The sequence below is a fragment of the Poecilia mexicana genome, unplaced genomic scaffold (genome assembly GCF_051168715.1).
Source record: "Poecilia mexicana isolate PSO_F unplaced genomic scaffold, ASM5116871v1 scaffold_17, whole genome shotgun sequence".
NCBI lineage: Eukaryota > Metazoa > Chordata > Actinopteri > Cyprinodontiformes > Poeciliidae > Poecilia > Poecilia mexicana.
In genome coordinates this window covers 2,302,885-2,319,526 of record NW_028263386.1, presented here as the reverse complement: position 1 = coordinate 2,319,526, position 16,642 = coordinate 2,302,885, and the positions used below count along the sequence as shown (strand labels likewise).

General features: G+C 42.2%; 1 protein-coding gene across 1 annotated transcript; it reads left to right on the top strand.

The window, feature by feature from the left end:
* The first annotated feature begins 2,246 nt into the window (after nt 1-2,246).
* marchf11 (membrane-associated ring finger (C3HC4) 11) lies at nt 2,247-16,533 on the top strand. The gene is made up of 4 exons (XM_088015039.1): nt 2,247-3,043; nt 12,042-12,201; nt 12,903-13,097; nt 13,620-16,533. The coding sequence occupies exons 1-4, from the start codon at nt 2,684-2,686 to the stop codon at nt 13,940-13,942; spliced, it is 1,038 nt and encodes a 345-aa protein (XP_087871165.1). The 5' UTR covers nt 2,247-2,683; the 3' UTR covers nt 13,943-16,533.
* Nucleotides 16,534-16,642: the final 109 nt, after the last annotated feature.

Genomic DNA, 16,642 nt, shown 5'->3' with positions numbered 1-16,642 from the left:
TGCAGATTATCACCAGATTATTCTGGATTGTTGGAAGAAGTTCCACATGGAGGAACATTTATTTGTTTCCTGTTTGTTTTCTTTGGACTTGGTAGGAGACTCTATGGACGAGGATTAGTTACACCGGAAAAGAGGACAGAAGTCCGACTTTAATCTTGTGAGATCAAAGTCAGAACTGAGTTCAGTCAAAATGTGGAGGAAAAAAAACTCAGAATTTGAAAAAAGTCTGAATTCGGAAAGTTTCAACACAAAACTTGGAAATTTGAAAAGCAGAAAATGTTTTACTCTTGAAACTCAGACAATTTTCTATTTCTGAGTTCAGATAATTTACAAGATTATTTTCAACATGTTTGAATTTGTTCTCTTGCAAATTTCTGAAATTTGAACTCAGAAATGTCCTAATAATATTTCTGAGATTAATCTAAACAAATGTTTTCCTCTTGAAATTGTTTTACTTTGGAGCTCAGAAATGTTAAAGGTATTTCTAGAAACTTTCTGAGATTAATTCTGAGTTTTTGGTGGAAATTTAATCCTTTTTTATCTGCATTGGCTCTTCACATCCGTTCAGACTGAAATGATAGTTTTAGATAAAAGCAACATCCAACATTTCATAAAGCCTATCTGGATATCTATTTATCTATCTAGATATACACACATCTATAGCACTAGTTTAAGACTGAACAGTCAAGTTCTAATTAATGCAGCAGTTACTGTTAAAAACGGCATCATGAGGATAAAATTCACTCATATAGAACCAAAAACTGAATCCAGGAGCTGAAGTTAGTAATAATAGTAATAATAGTAATAATAGTAATAATAGTAATAATAGTGATATTAGTTATATTAGTGAGTTAGTCCTCGTCCCTCATCCTCTCCCCCTTCAGTCGGCGTGATCCTGGTCTCCCTCTGAGCCCTGGGGACCTGGTATTGATCGGAGCTGTGTAGGTAGTGATTGGACATGAGTGGATAATTTCCTTTGCTGCATTAGAGTCCATTACTGGACTCGCTCTCCGGAAAGTGAAAGACATCCTCAAAAGAAAAAAAACCAGAGAATGTTCTTGGAAATGGATTCTTCTCACAGAAATGATTTAACGTCTGAGGATCCTCAAAGTTTCTCTTCAGGTTTGGAGACGATGACGGAGAGAAGCGGCGTGGAGATTCCTGCTGAAACGCCTCATTTAGCCAAACCCAGCTGGTTTCTCACATTTATTCAGGGGAAACTGGCCAGGAATGATGACAGACTTTAATTCAGAGAGGCAGAGCCACACAGCTGAATGAGATGAACCAGAACACAGCATGGTCAAGAAATGTATTTAAGAATGCAACTCCCCCCGTTAAAACACAAATTAACTGTTGACTTTGCTTTGGAGGCCGATGTTACTAACACAAGAAGAAGAAATTATTTGGTCTAATTAGACTTTTTCACCTGCTGATGTAGGTTTCTTGTGGTAAACAGGAAAACTAGTCATTTAAAATCTGATGAGTCTGGAAAGATGGATGATTTCCAGATTTAATTCTCCTTCCAGGTTTGTGTTTTTGTTTCCATCCAATCAGCTTCAAGTCTTTATTTAAAGAACTCAGAAAGAGCAACAACAGGAACCCAGAGCAGGAACATCCGGCTGTCTGAGCTTACAGGCTTCGGTTTGTGGGAGCCTTAGATTCATAGCTGGCTTTTAAAAATGTCCAGAAAATGACTGAGAACCCAACTTTGACCTGCAGAACTGGTACCGACGGCAGGAAAACTTGGGAATTTGAACTTTTTTGTACTTTTTGAGGTGAATGGGAACACATGACAGTCGTGTCTATAAATGTCATCATTCACATACAGAAAATGCTCACTACATTTTGCCATATTCTGGCGCCCCCTCTAGGGCAGCGCCCCTGTGGGTTTACCCATTTTTATCACAACACAGTCACTTCCAATAACTTCCAGAAACTCCTGAATTTATGGCCATGAATGATTCTGTATTTAGTTATTTGGGTCTTATCTCCTCCGCTGGATGAAAGCTGGTTTGTTTTGAGCTCAGCAGCCGCTCCTGCTGATGATGAGGATGATGATGATGATGACAGCATCTGCGCGCCTGCAGGTGATTCCTTTAAGACCAGGGGGAGGAAGAGGAGGAGGAGGAGTGCAGCGGGTCGCCACGTTTCAACATATTACATATTCTCTGTTGGCAGCCCGGTGACCTGGAGCCTCTTCCTGCTGGTCCTGATGCTGCCGCCGCTGCTGGGATCATGAAGCAGCTCTTCCCTCCCTCTGGTTGCCTCTGGAAACTCGCCTCCTCCATCATATTAATGGGATAATAATGTGATTGATTGGTCATTTCCGCGGAGAAATGCTGTTTGCTGCTTCCTGAGCGCGCAGGGATCTTCAGAGAACTTTCCTCCTGCTGGTGAGGAGGAGCCGACAGGCAGGAGGTTCATTCAGGTTTTCATTTCCCAGCTTCTGCTCCGAGGAGGAGGAAGAGGAGGAACATGGAGCGCCTCCGCGGCTCTCCGGAGCGCATCAGGCGGTTCCAGCAGCGGGAGCTTCCGGCTGCTGATGTGCAGCTCTGCGAGCGGACCGAGCTGTAGCGGAACCGAACCGAGCCGGCTTTCAGCTGTCCCTGCGTCGCAGTAGAGGACAGGGAGGAGGAGGAGGAGGAGGCATCTATGCAATTTTATTTTGACTTTGCATTTTATTATGAGCGCAGAGGAGGGAGATGCGGGACCGGCGTGCGGGGAGGCGGCGGGAGCTCCGGCCGCCCAGCAGCGCCTCACCTGGGAGGAGAGCGACCCGCTCGGCTCCCAAGGACGTCCGCAGCCCGACGGCGAGGAGGAGCCGCAGCCGGGAGAGGATGAGGAGGAGGAGGAGGCAGAGGGCCGCGCGCGTGCGGCTGACGCCGAGAAAATCAGCGGGGAGGAAAATGGGGGCAACACTTCCAGCGAGGAGGGGGCGGTGGGGGGCAGATGTGGCAAAACGCAGGCGATGCCTTCAACCTGCAGCAGTGAGACGTGCATCCCGACCCCGAGCTGCAGGATCTGCTTCCAGGGGGCCGAACAGGTAGGCTGCTGGTTCTACTGGGTCTACTGGTTCTGTTCGCACATCTGTCACCAGCTCGGCCCGATCAGATCACAAACTGCGGTTCTGTCTGTGGTGAAGTGAGGATGAAGGTGAGCATGCTGCCCTGTGATTGGCTGACGGCAGCAGCTCTGCTGGAGATCAGAGCAGGAACCAGAACACGAACCCAAACATCCACTGCTGGAAGTCTGCTTAACAAAGCCTATAACCTGTCTGAAGTGACCTCTGACCTCCCTGAGTTACCGCAGCAGCTCGTTGAAGACGTTATTTTATAAATTATAAAATGATAATTGAATTTTGTTACTATACACAATGAGAAAGCCAAGATAGCAACTCTAGGAATAGATATTTCTCTATATACAAAGTAAAACGTTTGTATAGATACATACTGTACATCTATATCTAGGTATAGATGTATCATGTATAGATGTGTACATCTATTACATCTACATAGATGTATACATACATCTATGTACATCTATGCTGGTTCTACTGTACATAGATGTACATCCATGCATAGATGTATGCATGGATCGATGCATGTACAGATCTATACATCTCTAGATCCATAGATCTCTAGATCTATGGATCTAGAGATCTATGGATCACTATAGAGATCACATATCATATTTTCTTCATCTGTTGTTCTAGACATGTACATCACTATAACTGTAGAATCACTGAAAGTTTTGTATTTTTATTTTTATATCAGGAATAAATCTTAAAAAAATATTAAAATGAATGAAATAAAAAAAAAACAATTCAAATGTGTAGAAGGTGGTTTGCAGTAAGATTAAACTTTTATTTAGTCCATCGTTTACAGAGTCTCATGAAAGTCGTGCTAACTTTCTGAATTGTTTCACTTTGTGTGACGTAACATTAGGGACGGGCTTTTATCCTATCGTTTATCGTCTCTCAGGATAAAATTCTCATTAACATTTTGATTTATCAGAATGTTAAACTCGGGTGCAGATTATCATAAAATAAGTGATAAAGTCATAAAATGTGTTGTAAAACCCTGAGCTGCAGTGTATCTGTCACATCAGAGGTGCAGGACAGCGACACAACCATAATCAGGTTAAAATCTCATCCCAAAGTGACGCACCAATTTGTCTGCCCGTCTTCCTGAAAGCGGATGGACAGACGTGGACATGCGGGACAAATGGACCGTCAGTCCAGGCTGAAACCTGAGATGCTGCAGGCCTGTGACAGCAGCGATGAGGACGATTCATCGCTGCCAGAGCTGAAGGGAAGCAGGAGAACGGGCAGCAAGCGCCTAAGTGGACATCCTGTCCTCCCACCGTGGGCTCCAGCCTGTTAGCAGATCAAATCTAATAACTCCGCCTCCGGGTCCAGACTCATGGCTGCTGTGAAGCACAGCCTGGAGGCTGGGAAGAGCTTAGTTATCTGCTTTTTAAAAACTGACCAAAACCACAGTTTGACTTTTTCTGCTGCCTAAAGTTGCATCATCAGATCAGTTTGATGAATTAAACTGAAGCTTTTCCTTAAGCTTCCACCTGTGAGAAACTTTGTATCTATTGATTAAAATGCAACATTACTGTCAGTAAAAGCCAATATTTCATCTTTAATCATAAAATTAATTTTTTAAGAGTTTTTATTGATTCCAGATCTGACATTTAGAGTTTCTGAAGTTCAGTTAGATCACTTATAAAACAATCCTGCAAAACGTTTCATACCTCCATTACAACCACAGACTTCAGTCTATTTTACTGGAACGCTTTATGATGGATAAACACAAAGGAGTGAATCAGTTTAAACACTTTTACATGTAAAAGTCTCCACAGTGAAGCATGGTGGTGGCTGTGTCATGCTGTGGGTTCTATGAGCATAAACAGAGGAACAGGTCAGAGTTGATGGGCAAGACGAGAAGAAAATCTGGTCAAGGTTAGATGGAATTTCTTGAGCTCAAAGCATATTGGTTAGCATGGCCTAGTCAAAGTCCTGAGGTAATAGTTGAAAACAGTTAATTACAGGTGCTTGCAACCCAAGCTGGGCTCTCTAACTGCCAAAATATGGCAAAGAATATTTTTTACAGCATAGATTTCTGAATAAAAACATAGGTTTGATGTTTAGGTTATGAAAAATGTTTTTATTTAATTTCGTAATTATCCTCTGACTTTCACTTTAAACAGCTAAATTACATTCAGATGAAAAAGGAAGAGGCACCGATACATCATGTCTGATGTCATTAAAGACAGGATGATGTGATGTCATCGATGACATCACAGGCTGTTACTTCAGAGGTCCTTGAATAACACAGCTCTTAGCGTAGCGCACCATTGTTACCATGGCACGTAGGCGACGTCGCAGACGGCGCTCCTCCTACAGACGTAGGAGGAGGCGCTACTACAGGCGAAGGAGGCGCAGAAGCGGCTACTATCGCCGTAGACGCAGGAGATACCGCCGTCGCCGTTATTACTAGTCGCTCACGTTGACCATGTAGCAAGCATTTGAAAAACCACTAAAAAAATCATAAAACAATTCAGAAAATCTGCTTTTTGCTTAAAACCACGTTGCTACGTTGCCGGATAAAACCACCACAGACGGCGGTCCTCCCGCTGTCCTAGAAAAATAAAGTTTCCAATCCACGGAAGAAACAAAGCAACATCTCACCAGTCTGTAGACGTTGATCCAATGGGTCTCCCAGGGCAACAACAAAGGACGGGTGCCCGTAAGCATCTAAAGTCTCCATTTAAACATTTGGGAAGTGGTGCGCCCTAATCTTAGTCACAGAAGGTAATACAATAAGTTTAATCATGTTGATGCTCAATAACATGTGTTACAGCTCAGTATAGCGCCCTCAGCAGGGTAAAATGTGTTAGTGCACTCCTACCTGTACTGCCGCGCTTTCACGGTTTCAGTTTTCAGCGAACTGTGTGGGTTCATTCAGGAAATATCAGTACATTTTAAACTGTTTACAGTAGAGCCACGGAGGAATTCTGGGTAGAGAATAAAAGTAATTTCTGCACCGCATCACGAGGTGGAAAAGGTGAGAAGAAAACATCCCAGCTGTCTGGCGTCATGGAGGCTCCACCAGTCCAGGATGTTTGTTTCCCAGTCAGCGAAAAAAGGAAAAGAGGCATCACATCCATTGGATGTCTTTATAGACATCCATTGATGACATCACAGCCTGTGATGTCATCGATGACATCACAACCTGTTACTTCAGAGGTCCTTGAATAACACAGCTCTTAGCGTAGCGCACCATTGTTACCATGGCACGTAGGCGACGTCGCAGACGGCGCTCCTCCTACAGACGTAGGAGGAGGCGCTACTACAGGCGAAGGAGGCGCAGAAGCGGCTACTATCGCCGTAGACGCAGGAGATACCGCCGTCGCCGTTATTACTAGTCGCTCACGTTGACCATGTAGCAAGCATTTGAAAAACCACTAAAAAAATCATAAAACAATTTTTAAATGTCTATAGATAAATTTATACAATATTATAATGTGTGTGTAAGCTATATATTTTGTACATATATATGTAATATACAGCGGTTTACCAAAGTATTCATAACCCCTGAATTTTTCCATATTTGTACCCATTATAAGCACAAACATGAACATGTTTCATTGGACTTTTATGTGAAAGGTCAACAACACAACATGATATTCAATCAGGAAGTAGGAAGAAAATTATACCTGATTAAAGTGAAAAACTTAAAACAGGCAAATGTATTCAGCCCCTTTTCTGAGTGCAACCAGTTGCCTTCAGAAGTTGCCTGATGATTGCTGAAGACTGACTGGAGTCCAGCTGTGTGCATTCTAATCTAATTTAATCTAATCTCAGTAGAAATCCAGCTGCTGTGTGACGTCTCACATTATTGGGAGCAAACAGCATCATGAAGGAGCACAGCAGGCAGGTCAGGGAGAAGCTGTGGAGAGGTTTAAAGCAGGTTTAGGATATATAAAGATTTCCTCAGCTTCTGGATCTATCATCCAGAAATTGAACTGTAAACCCACCAAGACAGTTAATCTGCAGCGGGCCGGATTTGGCCCCCGGGCCTTCAGTTTGACCCAGGTGCTCTCTGGTTAGCGGGACTAACTTTTTAATGTCATGCTATAATGTTTCATGCATGTTGGGGAAATCCTTTAATCTCCATGGCAACCATTCAGCTGTGCAAAACACCTAGGTGGATGTAGCCCCGCCTTCGAGGATGGAGCTCCTCCTCAGAGCTGCGGCCTCCTCTCTGCTCCTTCAGACTAGCCACCAGCAATTAGCGAACATCTGCTGAACTCGTTATAGGAGCTACTGCTCAGAGAAATGCTGGTAAAATGCTAAAGAGTTAATAGAGGAGCCATGGTGGGATGACTTCCTGGAGGCGGAGCTTCAGAAAGAGCAGGAGTTTTTAAAGAGACAGAGGCCCAAAATGGCACTATGTGCCCCTTTAAAACATGTTAAAGAGGCCGGATTGCAGATGACATCATCAGGTCAGAGGATTCTGACCTGATGATGTCAGGTAGATGATGTCATCTGACCTGACATCATCTGTGCCTCCAGTGTTTTAATCATTTTTGATTTCTTAAACATTATTTTTTATAATTTTTTCGTGGTTTTTCAACTGCTTGCTACATGGTCAACGTGAGCGACTAGTAATAACGACGACGGCGGTATCTCCTGCGTCTACGGCGATAGTAGCCGCTTCTGCGCCTCCTTCGCCTGTAGTAGCGCCTCCTCCTACGTCTGTAGGAGGAGCGTCGTCTGCGACGTCGCCTACGTGCCATGGTAACAATGGTGCGCTACGCTAGGAGCTGTGTTATTCAAGGACCTCTGAAGTAACAGGATGTGATGTCATCGATGACATCACATCCATTGATGTCTATGATGACATTGATCCATTGATGTCTATGATGATACTGGTGGATGTGATGTCATCGATGAGATCACAGGCTGTTACTTCAGAGGTCCTTGAATAACACAGCTCTTAGCGTAGCGTAGCATTGTTACCATGGCACGTAGGCGACGTCGCAGACGACGCTCCTCCTACAGACGTAGGAGGAGGCGCTACTACAGGCGAAGGAGGCGAAGCAGCGGCTCCTATCGCCGTAGACGCAGGAGATACCGCCGTCGTTGTTAGTCGCTAACGTTAAATATGTAGCAAGCAGTTTTAAAACCACTAAAAAATCTAAATATTTAGATTATTTTGTAAGAAATACAGCAGCGAGCTGAGCCTCACCTGGGATTGCCAACCTCTCGCTAACTGCACCGGTTGCCACTCTATGAGAGCATGCTCCTCCTGTCTGTACGTCGCCAATAAAATGGTTAAAAACATTTAATGTATGAACTGATTTTCCATAATTTAGCTTATGTATTTAATGTACTGTGTTTTTATTGTCACCAACTGTGTGTGTATCGTGTTTCGTGTGCTGAGGAGCGATCAGAAACGGCAGAGAACAGATTCGAGGTGAGGCAGGCAGTTCTAGTGCCTCATCGCTGGGGGCGCTCATGATCCCAAACATTGTGACTCCACAACTGCAGAGTAAGAGACAGTAACTGCGAGCTAGCCATACAGTAGCTGAGCTGATACAGAGAGCGAGAAAAACGTGATTTTGAGTTGTACTTTAACAGTTTCTCCCTTTGCTGTTAAGCACAGCACGAAATTAATAATATCTAAATGTCTAAGTTTGATTGAGATAACGGAATTATTCTGCGGCGCGGCTAATCATCAAATGTTAAAGTATAGTCTTTTTTGCCCTCCAGCATTGTACGCATGCGCGAAATTTCCTCAAGTAAACAATAACATGCAGGGGGTCTAGATTTGCAAGTCCGATTATAATTAAGTCGGTGCCTCACCAGCCATGAACCTCACCACACATCACTGATTTAGATAGATAATAATCTGCTACTTGTTTAAAACCACGTTGCGTTGCCGTGTAACACCCAGCACTATGTCGGTCCTCCTGAAGTGATTTAACTTTTTAATGGAGCAGAAAAACTTTCACTGCGCTGACTGAATAAAATGATCGCAACAAGGTTTCATCTGTCCAGACGTTGGACGTCTGCCTGTCATCAAACATGTTACATTTAGCATCAAAAACTTAAAAAGTTGCTAAAACTTTGTTGGATTATTGTTATTTATTTATGACATTATCATGACAGAAAGTTATATTCAGTCACACCCAACATGTATCACATGTTAGCATATCTGATATCGTCTTCAACTGGATAATATTTATTACTGCTCACCTTCCTGTATGTTCTAAGACTAAAAAATATCTACAAGGTTTTTATGATGAACTAACGATTATTTTAGTAACTTATTATCAAACGATTAAATGATTTATTAGACAAAAAGAACAATCTTCAGATTTTTCATTTAACCACTTCAACCTTTTTATTACGACATTACAAATACAATAAAAGATGAAAATAAAATTTTTCAGTTATTTAATTTACTCATTTTTATTTATTTTATTATTTTTTAAATAAGAGAATAAACATTTTATTGCCTAAAATGCATTTCTTTAATTAACTATTGATCATTTGTAAAACAGCTGAAACAACTTAAAACCCACCTGTTTAGAGTTGCTTATGGTTAAATTAGGATTAGAATGTGGGTTTTGATGTCTTCAATGTATTTGATGTTTTTTTTGTTTGTTTTGTTTTTATCTTTTCTTTTTATTTCTCTTTCTCACTGTTTGCGTCACATGCTGTTTTTATTTCAGTTATGTAAAGCACTTTGAAATGCCTTGATGCTGAAATGTGCTATAAATAAAATTTGATTTGATTTGATTTATATTAAAGGAAACCTTGATGTTTAAACTCAACGTTTAAACACCAAAATGTGAAAAGTTGATCCATTTCTGCTCGACTTTACGTCAGTACAGCGAAGAGCTGATTATTTTTTACAGTATTTAAATCAGGTGAAGATAAAACCTCCACTGCAAAGCTCTGGGTGAAACATGTTCACATACAAAGTTTTTTATATATATTTTTGTGCAGTTTTGTCTTAATCACTGCTTTCAGTGTGATCAACAAATTATTTTTTTTGAGTTTGCTTTACTGAAGTTAACGATTAATCGATCTCTAAAGTAGTTGAAGATTAGCTCAGTAACTGTTTCATCACAGTTTGTTTAGTTGTTTTGATAAATAAACCCGGGTCTCTGGGATCTTTAACAAAAACACGACTTTTCATCAAACCCTCCTGCATGGGAGCCTGACCTGCCTGAACCAAAACCCTCTGAGGTCGTTTTAACCCACAAGGTTAATAAGACCAGATGAAAAACGAGCTCTCTGACCGCTGACCTTAATGTCCTGTTAACATGCCGGACACGGCCGGCCTGCGGGTCGGACCTGCAGGAACGTCTGCACTGGAAAAACCTCCAGGAAGGAAAATAAATAGATACGGCTGTGATGATTAATGCCAGGCGGCTTCCTGCTGTAGCTTTGAGAAATGATCATTGATTTTCGGCCCTCTGGTGGACAAGTTATGGGTTTGCTTTGATGGATCACCTGCTGGCGGAGAAAGGAGGCGAGCTGAGGCTGGAAAACAAAGGATTTCTTAACGATGGGAAAAGCCGGATCACGGAAACGAATGGAGGATTAATCCTGGGTAATCGATGGGAAAGCAGACAGTTTCTCTCTGATTCTGAAGCTTATTGAAGTTGCCACAAGGACTGGAGACGCAAAATAATACACAAAAAACTGTAACTTTGATAGATGCAGATATTTGATCCTGCTTTCCATGACAGCAGTGAGGATTAAACATGGAAGGAATCAGGTTTGTTTCCTGAAAAGAGGAACTTCCTGACAGGAGCCGCTGCAGTCTGAAAGTCTGAGAAAGAGGTAATTGTTCATTTATTCCAGATTTCACCCAGCCGCTCCCTTGTTTTCCTGCCCTCAGACCTGCAGTAACTGGAAACAACAGGTGCTCTGAATCATTTATACATTCAGTGCCGTTCCAGAGTTTCTGTTCAGAAAGCGATGATGTAATGCCTAACCAGGTATTACTGTAAAACTCTGCTAACCCAAAGCCTGATGAACCTGCACTCTGCAGCGTTTCAGTTCACTTTTTGGCTTTTGGCAGCTGAATTCACCTCGAAGCACTGTAATCACTCACTCAACGATGCATCATGAGGAAAATCTAAACATTTTCTCCAAAGTTTGACTCTAGAGCCATAAAATTAGTCTGAAGAGTCTTTCGGTTTTTATGACGACATGTTTGCTTTGCTGCAAGAACAACAGATTTGTGTGGAGCTTCATCACTTTAGAGGAGACAGCATAAAAAGTTTGGATGAAAACAATAGCAGACATTGTGGAGCCACCAGATTATCACCCAGATTATCACCCAGATTAAGTCTTTGTTGCAGCAGTGAGATGCTTTTTCTTTTTGTTGCTGCTGTTTGCTGAAACTTCACCCAAATTTTGTAATTATGCCAAATTTGACAGAAAATACTTTTTAATTAATAGAAACTCTTAACAGTTCAGAATGACGCGCAGCATCCTGACTGAACACTCAGGTTATTGTGATGTGAAAATGTTTCTGATTTACATCCTGTGGGATAAAATTGAAAACTAACAAGTTCAGAAGTCTTTGAATAAATGAAAGAGCTGTTAGCTTAGCGCAGCATTGCTAACAGCTGTTAGCTTAGCGCAGCATTGCTACCATTGTAAGCGAAAATGATCGAGTTCATTTTGTTGTATCACCTTGGAACATTGGAACATATTGGTCTGTGCTTAAACTCACTGTGATGATAAAATTAAACTCTTTCTTCTTCAGATTTCTAGAAAACACCTGAATGTTTTGGACCAGAACCATTTGGTATTTAGATTTATTCTTCATAATTTCATCCACTTGACAATAACTCCTGGATGATGCCGCCATGTTTCTGTGTGATAAATACACCTTAAGGTGGACTTTGCTTCCCTGTTAACCAGCCTCTGTGTGTGTGTGTGTGTGTGGGTGTGTGTGGGTGTGTGTGTGTGTGTGTGTGTGTGTGTGTGTGTGGGTGGGCCGCAGGGTGACCTGTTGAACCCGTGCCGCTGTGACGGCTCGGTCCGCTACACCCACCAGCAGTGTCTGCTGAAGTGGATCAGTGAGCGCGGCTGCTGGACCTGTGAGCTCTGCTGCTACCGCTTCCAGGTCATCGCCATCAACATGAAGAGACCGTGGCAGGTAAACAGGAAGTTTCTACAGAAACACAGAGCTGCAGCTTCCTGCTGAGGGCTGGAGCTCAGTCTCATGTTAAAGCTCCATGTTGTGTAAATTAATGATGAAACGGTTTGTGTCAGCATCACCGTTATAAACATCCTGACTAATTTACACATAAATTGTCTTTTCAGGCCCTAAAGTGAAACTCTTAGTTTGAGCTGATATTGAACTGAGCAGTGATTAAATTATAAAAGATAAATGTCTGTATTAAGTGTGCAGTATGCATGTTTTCATGTAGATATTACAGTGCTCCATGTTGATCTGAGATTAGTTGTTTTTGTTTGTTTTTGTATTCTTGATTACATAAAGTTGTGAAATTCAATAAAAATAACTAAATAAGAAAAATTTTAAAGTCATGAAAAGGCACATTTTAGCAGGTTTTTCAGAGTGTGAACAGAACAACTTTTAATTCTCACATATAAGTGAATTATGTTTATTAATTAGGTCGTTAATCTCTGAAGGCAGCTGGACTTCATACAGGAGGTTTAAGCAGTTTTACTTTTCAGGCTCTGTTTGTGAAACATTTTGAAATCAATGCGTCGTTTTCCTTCTGCCTCACTGCTTTTTGTTGCTACATCAAATAAAATCCCAATAAAATACATTAAAAAACAAAAGTTTTATTTCCAGTATAGATGAGTTAATGTCACGTTTTCTGTGTGCTGCGCCCTCAGTGGCAGCCCATCACCATCACGCTGGTGGAGAAGGTGCAGATCATCGCCGTGTTCCTGGGCTCGCTCTTCCTGGTGGCCAGCATCTCCTGGCTGCTCTGGTCGGCTCTCAGCCCGCAGGCCATCTGGCAGCGCCGGGACGTCCTCTTCCAGATCTGCTACGGCATGTACGGCTTCATGGACCTGGTCTGCGTAGGTCCGTCTGCACGCCCAGGAATGACTTTTCATTAAATCATTGGTTAGATTTTAATGCATTAATGTGGTTAGCATGACCCTGATGACGGCAGAGAAACTCTCTTCATTAGCTTCTGTTCCATATTTATATCACTGGAAAACAGAAGAGATTAATCAAAAATTAAAAGTTTAATGGTTAATAAGTGTGTACCTGGTCATTTAAAGAAAATAATAAAATTTCCACAATAGCATTTTTTAATGATAATGATAATTTAAAGAATTATGAGAATAAATTGGTATGAGAATAAAGTCAAAATAATACAAGAATTAAGTTAATATTTGATTTATTGAGTGATAATATTTCAAGAATAAAGTTGAAATACTGTGAAAATAAAGTCATTTACAACTTTATTCTCATAATATTATGACTTTATTCTCATAAATGTATGATTTATGTTGTGATTGTATTTTTATTTTTTAAGTATGGCTCTAATGGTCGTTACAGCAAACATTTATTCATTGTGATTTCCTGTCGTTGTAACAGGCCTGATTGTCCACGAGGGGGCAGCAGTGTACAACGTGTTCATGCGCTGGCGGGCTGTGAACCTCCACTGGGATGTCCAGAGTTACGACAAGGCCAAGGACATGGAGGAGACGAGCACCGGCCGCTCCTCGCTGGGCCCCAGGACGCTCTGGTTGCCCCTGGCAACCTTCGGGCCCAGCGGGCCGCTGCACCCCACCCAGCTCGGGTCACGGCCGTGGACCTGCCTCTGTCTGGCCCCGTTCTGCCCCGGGCTGGTGCCCGGAAACAGCCTGAGTCAGGACGCCGACTCGGGGGAGGTGGTCATCCGCGTGACGTCGGTCTGAGCCTCGACAGGTGAAACTTTACCTGAACGTTCATCAGCGTGACGTCGGCCTGACCGTTCATCCGCGTGACGTCGGTCTGAGCCTCGACAGGTGAAACTTTACCTGAACGTTCATCAGCGTGACGTCGGCCTGACCGTTCATCCGCGTGACGTCGGTCTGAGCCTCGACAGGTGAAACTTTACCTGAACGTTCATCCGCGTGACGTCGGCCTGGGCCTCTGCAGGTGAAACTGTAGTCTGAACGTTCCTGCATTTATTGGTTGCTGCTTTTCCGGTGTTTCCGATGAGTGGGGCTTGGTGTTTGTCTCCGGGGCCGGTCCCCAAACCAACCTCAGCCAGATAAAGATGGATGTGTTCGGTTGGCACTGTGACGTAGTCCTCTCATCCATCATGAACAGTTTACATGGTAGCATCTAAGACCAAACTGTTGTGTTACATCCGGGTTCTCTGGTACTTTAACGCTGCATCAGGAAGGTCATTTCAGTCCAACTGAAGCAGATATCAGTCACTGTCCTGCAGTCATGCTGGTACTTTAGGATATAAATGTTAAACAAAAGGTTGAAAAAGTTTAGTGCCAAGAAGTTTTGTCAGAGGGACTCGTTGGCTCGAATTCAGACTTTAAGCACTGTGAGCAGAATGACGTCACACCAGAAACTCATTATTTCTTCTTCTCTGAGGAAACGACTTCCTGTTCTGGTTCTTGGGTTTCACTTGTCAGGACGTAATAAAAATGTTTCTTTTGCTCAGATTTGTAAAGGCACAATTTGGAGTTTGGTCTTTGACTAGGCCACTGCAAAACTTTTATTGCTGTTTTTTGGGATTATTGTCCTACTGATGAGTTTCAGCTGTCGGATAAATGGCCTCACATTTGACGCCTTAATACTTTGTTACACAGAGAAGTCATGGTTGACTCAGCAGCTCCTAAACAATCCCATATCATCATTCTTCCTCCACCATGCTCAACAGTTGGTATGAGATGTTTGTGCTAATATTCCAGGTCCAAACATCATCACTTACTGTTCGATCAACGTTGTTCCTGAAGACTTAAAGTGCCGGTATCGTGTTTTCCAGGCTCATGGTGCCATTTTATAGCACAATCATATGTTACCTTTAGTTGTTATGAAAATGCTGACTTTGCAATTTAACTCCTTGAAATTGGGCCTCTGTCTCTTTAAGAAGCTCCTACTCTTTCCAGCACTGCGCTGTCAGGGCTTCATAACCGTTCCACCAGGTGTTTGCTAACAGCTACTACTGCTAGTCTGGAGGAGCAGCGTGGGGAAGCTCCAAGGAGGTTTGTTGGAAAAGACGAAAAAAACTTGAGGTTTTAGGCACACTGTTACCATGGAGATTAAAGGATTTCTCAAACATGCGTGAAAGAGTCAAAGCAACACTCCAGGTTTGTTTTTAATGAGAATAAAGTTACAACATGATGTCAAGCTAAAAAACGTCCATTTTGCATAAAACCATCCCTTTAAGGCTCATTTTGCCCAGTGTTTTTTAATAACTTTCATCCTGCTAGCTGCGTCCTGACATGGACACTCTGACCTTTATGTGAATATTTTGCCTCCAGGGATGATTAGCAGCTGCCTTAGATGATTTATTAACATAATAATGTTTCCCTCCGTAGTTTGGTGGACCTGAAACATTTAGGAAACGACCTCATAACTCTTAACACACCTGTGTGATCCAGAGCGTAAAGGTGAAAAAACTCCTGCTTTGGACTGTTTATGCTGCTGATGAGTTAATCTGTTAGGTTTATATCATTTTACAGCCTGATGAAGAATAGTTTAGCTTTATTATGTCCTGACAGAGAAAATCTGAATCTTCCTCATCATAACCTCTCTTCCATCTGCAACATTCCTGAACACCAAAAACAAAACCTGAATCCATCTTAGTAACAGTTGAGACGATTTCTGTATGGAAGCAAAGTTAACCAAGAGATCTTAGATGGTTTTTCAGTTTAGTTTGTTTTTATTTTTTTAAAACCCAGAAGAAATATGCGGAAACCCTCAGTGCAATACTGCAGATGGCCACTAGAGACAGGCTGGAGAGCATCGATTATGGTTTATATAAAAGAAGAGGGATGAGATTCAGAAGCTGAGATGGCTTCAATGAGCACAAACTGACGTCAGGATGGTGCTGATTTTAATTTATGTCACTGTTTTCCTTCATTGGCTGGGATATGCTGCTATAGCAACGTTCATTTGACATAAAAGTGTTGGGATAAATGAGACGTTTGGGAACGCTGGGTTTCTGGCTCTGGGGGATTTTGGTTCATTTCGGTTCTTTTGGTGCCTTAAGAGGCTGAATATTCGTCTCATTGTGCAGCACAGATATGACTTGAATGTGACTGTATTTGTTTCCTTTGTATGTAACCTGGTTGTAATGTATAAAGAATGTTTGTACACACAGAGAGAAATGTGACTTCCTTTCTTTAAGGCTCCAAACCGTCTGTGAGATGGAAAACATGAAGAACCAGATCCAATCAAAACGATCCAACTCTGGATGCTGCAGACTCCACTGATTATTTCTGATGTTAAAAACTTTGCATTTTACTTAAAAAAATAAAAAATCCTAGAAAATTTGAGAAAACTGCTCCACTTTTCCTTGCAGAATAGTTTTAACCCGGCTGGTTTTTTAGCCTGCCTCATGTTAGACGGTTTCTCTTTATCAGACCAGGATGTGATCAGGGGCATAAAAC

Coding starts and splice junctions, on each gene's coding strand:
- marchf11 (XM_088015039.1), top strand. CDS start 2,684: ATGAGCGCAGAGGAGGGAGATGCGGGACCGGCGTGCGGGGAGGCGGCG. Junction 12,202..12,902: donor GAAGAGACCGTGGCAGGTAA/ACAGGAAGTTTC, acceptor TGCTGCGCCCTC/AGTGGCAGCCCATCACCATC. Junction 13,098..13,619: donor CATGGACCTGGTCTGCGTAG/GTCCGTCTGCAC, acceptor TCGTTGTAACAG/GCCTGATTGTCCACGAGGGG.